This window comes from Abrus precatorius, unplaced genomic scaffold (genome assembly GCF_003935025.1).
Source record: "Abrus precatorius isolate BTA unplaced genomic scaffold, Abrus_2018 Scaffold7, whole genome shotgun sequence".
NCBI lineage: Eukaryota > Viridiplantae > Streptophyta > Magnoliopsida > Fabales > Fabaceae > Abrus > Abrus precatorius.
The window spans coordinates 4460748-4475155 of NW_020874417.1; the positions used below are offsets into that span (position 1 = coordinate 4460748).

Here is a 14408-nt window from a genome sequence, read left to right on the forward strand (position 1 = left end):
GGAAGTTATGACATGGTTGGGTTTTGCAAAAAAGATATGTATAATCAGATTGAGAGAGATAGAAGAGGACAGGATGGGGATGTTAAGGAGGCAGAAAAATTCTTAATAAGGTTGCGCTTAAAGGATCCCAAGTTGTATTGGGGTCACAAGGTTGATTGTAATGGGTGGTTGTTGCATATATTCTGGTGTGATGGTATGAGTCAAATTGATTATAACATCTTTGGAGATGTTGTTGCCTTTGATGCTACTTATGGGAGGAATAAATACAAATGTCCTGTTGTAGTTTTTTCTGGTGTCAATCATCATAAACAGACGTGTGTATTTGGGTGTGCAGTTGTGTCTGATGAAAAGAAAGATACTTATATATGGGTCCTTCAACAGTTTATAACAACAATGAAGGGTAAGTGTCCTAATCGTGTGATTACTGATGGTGATATATCAATGAGGAATGCCATCAGGAAAGTTTTCCCATATGCTTATCATCGATTGTGTGGGTGGCATTTAATGAGGAATGTCACATGCAATGTTCGCAATGAAAGGTTTAGTAAATTGTTTAAAAAATGCATGCTTGGTGACCTGGACACTGAACAATTTGAATAGAAGTGGGCTTCTACCGTTGAGGAGTGTCATTTGGGAGGTAATGTATGGGTTGATGAATTATATAATAAGAAAGAGATATGGTGTACAGCTTACATTAAGGGTAAGTTCTTTGCTGGGTTAATGACAACCTCAAGATGTGAGGGTTTACATTCTCAAATTGGTAAGTACGTTAAGTCAAGAAATAACTTGAGAGAATTTATGGAGAATTTTAAGCAATGTGTTGATAACATTCGTAACAATGAAAAAGAAATGAATTTTAAGTCAAGTTATGGTCATGTAGTGCCTGTAAGTCATGCATTTGAGTTGGAGAAATTTGCAGCAATGGTATATACCATGAATGTTTTTAAAGTCTTTCGAGAAATACTATTAAAGTCAATATCTTTAACAGTGGTTGACATTATTCAATGTTTTTCATCAAGGACTTATATTGTTATGAAGTGTAGTCGTAGACCAAAACAATGGAATGTGTCTTTGGAACCAACAAAAATGGAGATATGTTGTTCCTGTCTTGCAATGGAGTCTTTTGGTTTACCATGTCCTCACATTGTTGCAGTGCTGGTGTCCCTACAAGTTGACTACCTTCCAAGTTGTCTTCTGTTAAGTAGATGGACAAAATTGGCAAAGGGAGGTTATAAAGAATATGACAATGAAATGATCAGAAATACTGATGAAAGGTCACTACGGAGGAGTTGGTTTGGACTATTATGTGAGAGTGGAAGATTAGTGTTCCAATTGGCTTGTCAAAGTTACCATGAGGTTTGTAATGTTAGAGAAATTTTGACAAGAGAAATGCAACAGCTGAAAAGAAAGTATGGACATGAAGAGAGTGATTCAACTAATTATATCATCAGTGATAGTGGTGGAATTGATGCAGACAACCCCATTGCCAAAACAAATAATACGGTGGGTACGTGCAGTGGTGTTGTTGGAAGGAAACGCAAGCGTGTGACACGGTGTGGTTACTGTAAAGTTGTTGGTCACTCTCAACGTACCTGTCGACATGCCATTAATATAAGTCAATTATTGAGGATGACAAATGATTGTAATTCTTCATTAAGAAGTGTGTGTTATGAAGAATATTTGTAGAGCTTAAAAGCTGGTAATAATATTATATGAAATATGGTTATTGTTTTCAATTACTTGACGTGAATACAATGGGGAAGAATAGTAATAGTAATATGTGTTTTCTTATAAATGTTTTGCAGGGGGTTTTGATTGTTCAAACACGATACCTGTTGAAGGAGAAGAAAGTTAATCAAATCAAAGTGTATTATTGTGACTGTTGTTAATTGATATAAGTGTGCTGTTTATTTACGTTGGATTGTTAACCTGTTATGTTATGTTCTATGTTCTATTTAGCAGTAGTGGTGTTTATTTGTTGTTTATAATAAGTCAATATGAGCTTTCATAATATGGAAATTTATGACATAGTGGATGTAATATGACACACGTTATTTATAAAATTGACATTATAGTAATTAAGCACCATAAGACATAAGTAACTTGTTTGACGATTTTTAGGTAATGTGTTGACATAGATGTTGAAATGGTTGACACTGAATAAAGTATCATGATTTTTGGTTGTGGAAAGATAAAATTTTAATTTTCAGTCTGTGTAGGTACAATTTTGTGGATATGCCATATACGATTCAGGTGTTGTACATATGCTGGTATTCGATGGACAGAGATATATACATATGTGTGACAAATATATGATTGTTGTACTGTGTAGTATGAAAATAGTTATGTATATATACATGGTGGAATGAAATTTGAAGAAAAGGATTGAAAATCACGTATGAAATAACCATGAGACTTAGGAGTTTGGATTTGTTTAATAATTGTATTGATTGATAACACCCATATGTAGAAACAAATGTTGACGTCAGTTACTCTATTATTCTGGAACAAAATATGGCGTAAATTAGTATGTAATATTAGTAGAACTTGGTTAAATATAAACATCACCAGAAATGTCATTGTTCAGATTACATTACATAAATGATAACTAAAACAAAAAATGGATGTTTAGCAACCCAAAGTAGAATAGAGCTATGGAATGGAATGATTTTTTAAGTTTGACAGGATTGACATAATTGTTAAATGAAGATAGCAAATACCATAAAACATAAAACAGAACCATAAAACAATATAAGGAGAAGAGTGGAAAGGGAAGAACAAAGCTATTTTCATTTTGCTACATAACCCATTCTATTCTGCAACCATGCATTAATATTTTAGTGTAAAATGCATCAGAAAAATAACCCATCATAATACTGATACATATTGCAGCAAAAAGGTCATGCACTCACTAACTAAGAGTGCAAATCTACCCAAAATACAAGCAACCTAAAATCACTAATCATAACATTACTTACTGACACAAGCAAACATATTACAGCAAGTAAACATAATTAAACAAGTAAATAGTAATTAAAATATTTTACAGTCCATTAAATTTAACAATAATCATCTTCGATATAGGTTCCACATTTGTTCAGTGTTTCTTTCCTACCAAGCTTGTATTTGATTGAAAGGATCTAATAACAGTGATAATGTTGTCCTTATCGTTACTTTGTTGTGGTTGACCTATATAAAACTGATGTTACTGACCTTTGAAAATATGAGAGTAGTATTTCGACGAAGATATTGTGTCTATATATATATATATATACCACTCCTAAGAGATTGGTCTGAAAGTCATAACCCATGGATATCCATTGAAGAACCCAAGTTGCTAAGTCAACACTACAACCAATAAAAATGATAATCATTATTTCTATTCAAAAATGTAAATTAAAGGTTAAATTAGGAAAAATTAATAATATAAAAAATTACCTATCACCGTAGTTTGGAATGCCTCTAGGTTCTACAACTGGCCATGAATCAAAATCGTCCTCACCACTTATCATTCAGAAGAATAATAGTTTGAATGTAAAAGCAACTTTAGTTCAGCAAGACATTTTCATAGACAATATGTTTATTAAGGCAAGATAAACAATAAATGTTAATAATAATACCATGTCATATGTTCTTGTCCTTGCTTACAATGGTGTTGATATTTTTTCTCCTTTCGTCCAAGTTATTGACGTGAGGAAATGAATCAAAATGATAAACTTTTTTCTTCTTCACACTAATCACCATTAAATACCAATGAGCAGACTTATGGATTGACACATATATCTGCTTTACCCTTTAATATAGACGGTTAAGAGGAGATGAACAACTCTTGTTAGCTATGGCAATGTTTTGTATACAAATTATTTATTTAATTATCATTAGACTAACGTATGATAAGTGTGATGTTGGTGGCATCCAGTCAATCATATAATCATCTCGTAAATGGCCTAAGAATTCTCCTTCGATTATCAGATGCTGCGAACCAAAATTGTATATGTATTAGGTGAAAATTGCCTTAGAGTATTATTTCAAAAACGATTGACGAACGACAAAGGATAAAGAAAAATTTTAAGACAGCTGTACCGCAAATGAAGGGGGAAACAACCAGTGTGTGATGTCCTGACCACATTGTTCTTGCATCCACATCATTTTCATTGCAACAAGATCAAATATCTGACATATTTAGTTATTCATAATAATTTTGTTAAGTCATGACTCTGGAGTCAGAGGAATTTGTATTGTCTTGACGAAATGAACGATTAGCTATTGTTGTTAATGATGAACCTACCTTTTCAAAAACATAGTTGCCTAGACATAGGCAATGAAAGTCCCCTCTTGTCATTGGTATGACTTTATGCTGGAAAATATTTTGGCTACCAATAGGAGTATTACTCACTTTTCTCTGATGGTTTAATACAAACATTGTTAAAATTATAGTTATTGGCACTCACCTCGTGTCTAGATCCTTTCCAAAGACAAAGGCCGATACTTACATCTCAAATCTTGTCAAACCCATATCTCCTGTTACTTTGAATTTTGACTGTACAAACTGAAACATGAGAAAGATATCACATAATAAATAAATATTAAACTATTTAATAACATAACAAATAATAATAACCATTATAATACATACACTAATTGTTAAAAGACATTGATGTAATAAGTGTTATTACCCTAGGCAGAATGAATCCATTGGGTCTGCACATGAAATTTAAATTTACTTGTTCAACAGAACCAGTTGGTGAAATTGTTGTCAGTTGACGACCTGTAGCTTGGCTGTATCGTCCAAAAGGAATAATTGGACAACTTCTTCTACGCAGTGCAAGTGCAGGTGGTCGTTGTTCATGACAATCTGATGACAATAACCTCTTTCGAACCACTTTTGTCTTGTACATTAAAAAATAAACCATGATTATAATAGTTCAGTTAATGTTGTCTTACGACAACGACTTACAAGACAAACGCAATGGCAATAGTTACAAACCTTGGTTAATGACGACATTGAAGTAGTAGGCAGGTTTGACATATAATCTTTTCTACCTCTAAAATTTGAGAAACATACGGCATTTTGGTCGTCAATGTCATCATCTTCTTCGGATAGCATGACGATTATATCACTGTCATCTTCCTCAGTTAGGACTAATGTAGTTTGCCGAATGTTGGATGCACTGACTGTTGATGTTTGATATCGTAGGTCATCAGAAATTACTGGTCTTTTTCCCTTTTCTGTTTTTGAAGTGGGTGTCATGGGCAAACTTTTCATCCACATTATCATTGTCGGCACCATTAGTCTTACACAAAACTATTGGCATCATTGTTAGTCGTACTTCTAGGGTTTCCAACTTCTTCAAAATGCCATACATTTGTTTGTCTAATCTCTGATAAAACCAAAACACAATTACTATAGTGTTAGGGTAGTATGATTGTAACTTAAACCACTTATGTAATATCACCTTTCCATTGAAAATTATAAAAGTCAGTCATCATTATATTATACAATTATGGTCATTACAAAACCTACGTCGATCATTTTACAACAATCTTTAGATGCATGTAAATGAGTGGCGTCTGATCCAACTTCCTACATAGGAGTAGATTGACAATGTACATTAGCACATTAAATGGCAAATACAATAAATATTTAATGTCATCAGTATCATTTGTCAGGGAATTAATATTACCTTAGCAATGTTTGTTGACTGAGGTATTAGGTCTGTACCAAGGTCGTCAATGTTGGTAGGTTAAATGTTTTTGTTTTCCATGTTGTTTGCAGGGAATGGTTTGTGTCGCAACACTTTTTTCGTTGAACAGGGTCACGTCTTAATTACAAACGAATGGCAACAAATATGCGTTTCTGGAACAAGGCGTATATATAATACTTTTGCCCCTTCCTCTGTTGTTGTTTGTAAGTTGCTGTCATTACTGTACCATATGACAATTATCACATGCACAGTGTTTCTGCATTATATAGTAGAACACGTCCAATTTAATGTTGTACCACTCCTATTATACGGTCATGCTGTCATAACTTTGATCGACAATTTAGTCTCTAAGTAAGTATAATTGTTATGTTCTAATTATTATATTTAGCCATGTTAACTTCAACGGGACTTTGTTAGTCTAAATTAATTGTATCCAATTATCAATTCCTTCACGTGTCTTGCAGGAGATTAGCCTTACATTTATTAATGTCTGCCACACCTGTGCATATGTCAATATTAATTGTTCGTTGTGCGATTACTCTAATGCAGTTTTGTATGTAGCCATTCCCATTCTCATTCCGAATCTCATTCCATTCCTCCACTTACTCTAAGGTCGAAGAACTGTTAAAAACGTTTTATAAAGTTTATATTTTGTTGTCATCGGTTCTTTTCATGAACAAACAATTGGGTACAAATGAATAAGAACTTATTGTAGCAGCACCGACTTATTCATGTAGTCTCAGAACACATGAATAAGAATTTGTTGTTACATGTTACAACTTCACAGAACAACACTGATGAAATATGCAAGCGACTTTGTATGTTTAATTTGATTCTGTATTATATTTTATTGTTTGGACCTACCATTCAAGTACGCAAATGTCATATAATCAACCATGGATATTAATCCATCTAAATTAGGCCATATTAACCACCATTCATTAATGTTACTTCAATCAAATACAGTTCAAATTACCATTAAATGACAACATCTTTGAAATATATACCACACGTGTATTTTTCACTAACAGGATTTGAAATACAATATAATATAGGACACCGTAATAACCAAAATAGCACCCTAACAAATATTGAACTATCATTCTTCATTGATGATGAAGAGGATGATCATTTTGTATAAAGCCTCCACATTTCTTCTTATCTTGTTTCTACCAATCTTTGTAGGTCATTAAACGGATGTATTAACAAGGATAAAATTGTCTTCATCCGGACTTTGTTATGGTTTACCTACACCCACAGAAACATTAATATGAATCAACATTCATTAACCGTCACATTGTCAGTGAAATACTAAACACATACAACCTTACCACTCCTAATAAATTCCTTTGAAAACAACTACCCATGGATAGCCATTCTAGAACCCATGTGGTGGAGTCAAAACTGTATACCATAATACAAAGAATATTGAAGACATTGTAATAAAAATGATATCAATTCTACGAACATAATTAACCATGTTTAATAAGTGTCAATATTAGATAATAACCTTTCTCCGCAGTTTGGAATGCCCCTGGGTTCTTCCACTGGCCATGACGCTATATCATCTCCATTAGTAATCATTCCAGGAGGAAAAAAATTGGAACGTATCACACTTTCAAGTGCGGTACACTACACAATGAATGAAACATTAGTGAATGGTACATATTAAACACATTGTGAAGGGTTGTAGTTGGTCAAATTATGTTTACGGAAGGAATGTCGTCCCAAAATCTAGGTGAATGTGCTTACAACTTTCATCATGTTGGTCATTCAGTCCTTGAAGTGGTTAGCATGTGGAAAACAATCCAAATGATACACTTTCTTATCCACGATACTTACGACCATCAAGTACCAGTGAGTATTGGACTCATGGAATGGGATGTATATCTGTTAAAATATAAACAAAGTTGGTGAAATTTTCATCCTTACAAATAACTTGTTCTGAATAAATTTCAAAAATTAACAAATTTTACTAACATATGACAAGTCTGCTGTTGGAGGCATCCATTGAAGGACATTATGTCTCCAAAAATCCTCACTTTTTTCTCCTTCCACAATGTTGTGCTGCATTGTAAACAACCTTATTTATTATTTATGGATTTTGTTATACCATACAAACATATGTGTTCAGGTGGAGGTTGATGTGAACACCTCAATGAATTTGGAAAACCAATTCAAGTATAACAACATGTAGTACCACAAATGAAGGGAAATAGAACCAGGAAGCAATAGGTTCACGAAAATTTTCTTGCATCCAAATGATTTTCATTGCAACAAGTTCAATTATCTACACATGAACGTTATATATTGGACTCTTGAGCACGTGTATAACAGTTGAACACTGTAATATTAACAGTGTTAATCATATAGACAGGGTTTGGACTCGTCTTCCCTACCTTTTCAGTGATATCATTTGACAGACACAAGCATCCAAAATCTTCTCTACTCAAGTTGATGGTATTGTGTCAGAAAATAATTTCGCTAAAGTTTCAATGAAACCAATAAACAAGTTATCATATATTCACAACAATTTCATTATGAACATGTTTCTTAATAATGTAATCATTATTTTTAAGCCCTATAAAATTCACCTGCTATCTAAAAGGTTCCCAAACACATAACTTGAAAGTTGCATCTCAAACTTACTCAGTCCCATATCATCTGTGGGCCTAAATTTTGACCTAAAAAACTATAAATTTTACATGTCAATTCCATAACAAATATTGAGATTATCCTGAATTGTCTGGAACACAATTATAAAGGGGACATAATTATGTTATTATCTGAGGCAGAATGAATCCATTAGGTCTGCAATTTGCATTCACTTCATTAGTGTTTTGAAGGCGAGAATGAGAGCTGCTTGGAGCATTTCCACGTGGGTGGGGTCGTGCATAAGGATTATAACATTCAATTGTTGTATTTTTTTTCTTTTTGGATGGTCGATGAAAATGGGGATTTCATTGTCACCATTCTCTTCACAAGGGAAGTGTAAACAAATAAAATTTATTATATGCACATGGGAAGTGTAAACAAATAAAACCTAATACCGTAATTATAAATGATTATGTGTTTGTTGTATCTTGGGTGTACATTGTTTTGATGATGAACTAAATTTTTGCAATATGTTTTCAGTCATGTTTGTCGTTGGTGTAGTTTTTAGGCCAATAAACAAGTCAATATCCTTGTCAATGTTTTCATCTTCTGACACCATAACCATCATGTCTGTTTCATCGCCGTCACATTTGAAGGATTTTATACTGTTACTCTTTATACCGCTGCCATAAGAAGTTGGACATGTGGTCCGTGGGGATAACATAGGTAATTTTCCTTTAACTGCGGTGGTTGTAATATATTTCATCTTTTTTGTACAATCGGGATTCAATCTTGCTTTACCAACAATAGTTGGATTCGCATAACCGTTAGCCTTAGACATAATTATCTGCATGATTGTCACTCCAACATCGATTGATTCTAATTTTTTGTGTATTGCCGAAATATGACTCTCCAATGACTGCAAGTTATGAAGCTCTTATGTTAGTTAAATAACGCGGTACAAACATTGAATAGATAAGTTTGAGCATCACGGAAGACGTTTGATAACAAATTAATATAATACATGATGTAAGACCTCCTATGTTCAAGAAATCAAACCTACTTGTATCATTTCAACGACATCTTCCCATGTACGTCTATTAATGTTGCATGGGTTATGAACCTTCATCCTAAACCCTAAACCCTAAACCCTAAACCCTAATTCGCATCTGGATTTTGGCCGAAACCTTTGTCGTTAATGCTGTCATTACTCACATTCTGAGTTTCCATCTTTGTCACTAACATACATGCACATAACTTGAAGTTGAATATATACATGTTTTTAAATTATTAATAGCCTCTTTTATAAAATTAATGTCAATTTAATGTTATAGGACAACTTAACACCTCCTGTGTTGCCCAACCCTACACAGTATTGGTAAAAATTTTAAATACTCATCATGAGTCGGGTATCATTATTGTCATCTGCAACTTTTTTCATTACCAATGATGCACTGTCTCCGATAGGATATGAACGACCATTAAATATGATGAACCATTGAATGGACAGAAAAAAAAAAAGGACTACAACACACATGGGAAATTACAATAGCGACCATTTTGACATGTAATAGTTGCTTTCGACCTATATTCATCAGCATTCTCATTCTTAATTTGGGTCACGTGGGACGATTTGAACAAGTTCAATAACTCTTTTTTAACAAGATACCACTATACCACAAACCATAACATATCCTTCATTGTTATGAACTATGATATCTGCAAACATCTTTTAGCATAATATAAAACCTAATAACCATACATTGGGTAACCACTAATTACAAATTCGTAATAAACAGTCACAAACGATACAAGAACTACTTTTTTTTTCATAAACATGATACCAATTAATATGCCTTGCATGAATGCCATCTGAATGGCATCCACTCCTGTTTTGTTAGCTTTATCATCCATTGATGGTTCCACTTGAAAAGTTTCGCTGTTACCAATATACCACGTATCTTCCAAAGCATTGTTGTTATTCTTATCATCTTCTTTTCTCTTCTCATGACACCCTGAACCATCATGGCTTCCTGTGAGGTTGTCTTCTCTCTTCAGTCCTTGTGATTCGCAATAGTGCAACCAATTTTCCTTAGCTTCATCAACATTGGCAAATGATTGAAAGCAAGCGCCACTATACCGCTGTACTTGGACATGACATTCTGGCCAACTGTGGTATATTCCAGCTTTACGGCCTACGTAAACAACATAGTATTTTTTTTTCTTTCACTCTTCCGCCATGGAATTTTTTTGTTGTATCCTTCTTGGTCATTGTAATGGTTATGGCCTTCCATACCATCAATTCAAGAGTTGTGACGACTATAACCCTTTTAAAAAAAATCGTCGTCTAGTGGACATGTTAACCTTCTATCCAATAAATGTTTAAAATTACTATATTACTTTATCTGCATTTCTTGTCACTTGTACGACGTCTGCAGAAATTGTCTCAGAAATATCGTACAAATGAAGCCGTTGAGTGGGTCCCAATATGGACGTGAACAACATATCACGACTCTCGACGTCTGACTGAAGTCATAATGACACTGACATTTAGAAACTTGACTGTATTGTTTCGTATCTACTTTTGTCACATCAGAAGGATTTATGTGTCATAACTTTAACTTCAGTAGGCCAAGCAAAGGCAAAGGAGAAGATTAGATTAGAGGTTCCACTCTTCCAATTAGGGATTTTTTTATTGAAATATTGAAAAAAAAAAATTGTAAATAGACCCTTGCCCAAAATATTTACAAGGATAGACTGATTTTATCAGTGCTCAGAATTCGGTTCTAAGGAACCGAATTCAAAGCATAACTTTTTTTTTGTTGTTTTTATATATTTTGATATAATAAAACAAAATTTATTATTTATATTTTATTTATATAATATTATTTTATTAAAATAAATAATTATATTTTTTATAATAATTCAAATAATAAAATAATTTTTATTATTTCAATTATGTTTATCTTTTTATATTATTTAAAAATAAGTAAAAATAAAAAAATATTATTTTTATATATTTATTAAAATTTATTTCACATATATAAGAAAATAAATAATATTTTTATTTTTCTTATTATTTTATTTATATAAATTTATTTTTTAAATGATATTAATATTATATTGTGATATTATATTTTTGATTATTTAATATTATATATTTTGACAAATTAACAATTACAATAATAATTTATTTAATTTTAATTTTGTATAAAATACAAAATATAATAATAATTTATTGAATATTATATATTTATAAAATAATATTAAGTATTAAATAATAACAAATTTACTGAATAATAGTATGATAAAATGATATTTTAAATAAAAATTTTATTTTAATTAATGAAGTTTTTTTAAAAATGACATTATTTATTATTATAATTTTTAATACCCTAAACTCTAAAATTTTACTATTATTATTTTGAATAAATTATATTTGAGAATAAAAAATAAATTTATAGAAAGTAAATAAAATATTAAATTAGAAGTTAATTAATTATACAATCAACATGGACATTTATAAATTAATCCCATCATGCAGACTGATTTATACTGAGTACATTAATGCCATTCTACGAAACTATTATATGTGTTTGTCTTATGACTTCGCTATTCGCTATTATGTAACAACATTAACATAAACTATTAATGTAGATATAAACATTTTAGTTATTTATGAATGAAATTTAATTCTTGTATAATTTTTAGCACATAATAAAATTATTGGTAGAATTTAATAAATATATACATAAACAAAAAATGTATAAATAAAAATTTACGTATATTTGTTAATTTAAAAGAACAAAATAATGACACAAATAAAATAATAAATCTTATAAATTATTTAATATAAATCTTATTATTATTATCTTATTATATATATACATATTCCATTAACATTAGGGTTTATGGTTTGACATTAGGGTTTAGGGTATATAGAGTGCATTGAGTTTAGGTTTTAGGGTATATACAGTGTACTAACTTTAATGCATTATATACAAAGATATAGTTAAGTTTTGACATGTTCTGAATAATTAGAGGACATGTTTTTAAATATTCACCATAATTGGTATTTAATTATCTTTGTTTAATTATGATTATAAACACAACAAATAGTTAATATATGTTAACAATGGCTTTTTTAATCTTTATAAATAATACACACTACTGTAAAGTTAACATATTTCGTAACATATATTATTAAAGCTCATGTTATTTATTATCATCGTACCATCAATGTATTATGTATGCATTTTATTAAATAAAATTTTTGTTCATTGTACTCCTTACTTGTAATAATATATATGCGTTTGTTCAACAAAATTCAAATTAATGAATAGAAAATAATCAATCATTTTTATGTGACATATCCTTCATGAGATGTTTAAGTATAATAACAACAATCAATTTTTAGGTCACGTATCCTTCATTGGATGTTTAAGTATAATAGCAACATCTTTAGTTATACAAATGTTCGTCATTATTCCAACTATTAATATGCATACCATACATAATTTGAATAGTTTAATTACATCGATTAAATTATTTTCAATTCAATTGATATCACATAATTTATTATCCTACATTTTGTTTTTGTATAATCATACAAATATAAACTATGATTTTCAGAAATACACCTACCGTGAAGGTTGCAGGTTTCAGAATCAATCAAAATCGGCTCTGTAGCCTAACTGCTGTAAAAGAGGCCAAAAGAATCCATAAATTACTTGTACATCGGTTGATTTGGATGACCAAAGCAATATACCATTACAAGATTTTCACAAATAGACGTTTTCATTGGTAAGAGTAATATACACACTTTAATAATCGGTATCAAACAATCAAAATCGGCTCTGTAGCCCAACTGCTGTAAAAGAGGCCAAAAGAATCCATAAATTACTTGTACATCGGTTGATTTGGATGACCGAAGCAATATACCATTACAAGATTTTCACAAATAGACGTTTTCATTGGTAAGAGTAATACACACTTTAATAATCGATATCAAACAATCAAAATCAGCTCTGTTGCACAACTGCTGTAAAAGAGGGTAAAAGAGGGCAACACTAAATATAACAAAATTGTATATCAGTTTAATTCGATGACCGAAGCAATAAACCGTTACATTATTTAAAGGATGCAATAAAAAATGTTTTGACTTCAGACAGTCATATACGCACTTTGATAATCAAAGCAATCAGTCCATTTCGTGCATTACCATTTTTGGCACCTTTCTTCATATTACATTCTCTTTCATTTCTGCACCGTAGATGCCCCATCTTCGCAGATGAAAGGTAAAAGTGTAACTAAACTAAAACATATCATTTTTAGATGTAAAGCTGAAGAGAGAATTCCGATACAATTCAACGTTTCAACGAGGAACCCATTGGGACCTAATGCAACCCAGTTCAAGAGTTATGTTGCACTTCTAGCTCGTACAAAGGTCAATATACTCACAAAGGATTGGGATGCAGTAGACATGTATCTGAAGGATCAAATTTGGCAAATTATCTTGGTAAATGAATATTGTCCATATCGACTTTGTTTCCTTCCAGCAATATGATTTTATAATAACAAGGGGTTTAAACATTAAGGTGATTGTATTCACAACTGTAGCTAACTTACAACATTCCAAACACAAACGAATTGAGGAAGAAGTGGTTATCATTTGCTGGGGAATGTTGGAGGGCCTTTAAGACCCAATTGACTTTAAGATATGTTTTTTGGAAAGCTGAAAGATATCTCCCCCTGCGAACGATATGATTTCATTGATGAGGACACTTGGCATAAGTTTGTCCAGAGTCGACTTGATCCTTCTTTTCAGGTTTGCGAACACTGTTATATGTTAGTTAGGGTTAATGTTTTGGGTTTCAAATCATATTCAAATGTATTGGGTAATTGCCCAAATGTTGTTAATGTCATAGAAGAGAAGAAGATTGAGACAGTCAATTCAATCATAGAATTGCTACCCCCACACGATGTCGCGTGGGGGATATGCCTTACTTGAGAAACGAATTTTAGAAGAGAAAGAAAGATTGGTTGAATCTGTGACCGAATCTGAATCTTCTGTTATAGCTTCACATCCATCACCACCAACGCGTCATG

General features: G+C 31.7%; 1 protein-coding gene across 1 annotated transcript; it reads left to right on the forward strand.

The window, feature by feature from the left end:
- The first annotated feature begins 12 nt into the window (after positions 1-12).
- Positions 13-1855, forward strand: LOC113870818 (protein FAR1-RELATED SEQUENCE 4-like). Its single transcript, XM_027507303.1, has 4 exons — positions 13-513; positions 601-924; positions 1039-1588; positions 1806-1855. Exons 1-4 carry the CDS (start codon positions 13-15, stop codon positions 1853-1855), a joined length of 1425 nt encoding a protein of 474 aa, XP_027363104.1.
- Positions 1856-14408: the final 12553 nt, after the last annotated feature.

Excerpts from the sequence above, each read along its gene's own strand:
- LOC113870818 (XM_027507303.1), top strand. The coding sequence starts at position 13 with ATGGTTGGGTTTTGCAAAAAAGATATGTATAATCAGATTGAGAGAGAT. Across the intron at positions 514-600 it reads GGTGGCATTTAATGAGGAAT|AAGTGGGCTTCTACCGTTGA; the intron begins GTCACATGCAAT and ends CAATTTGAATAG. Across the intron at positions 925-1,038 it reads TGGAGAAATTTGCAGCAATG|TGTAGTCGTAGACCAAAACA; the intron begins GTATATACCATG and ends ATTGTTATGAAG.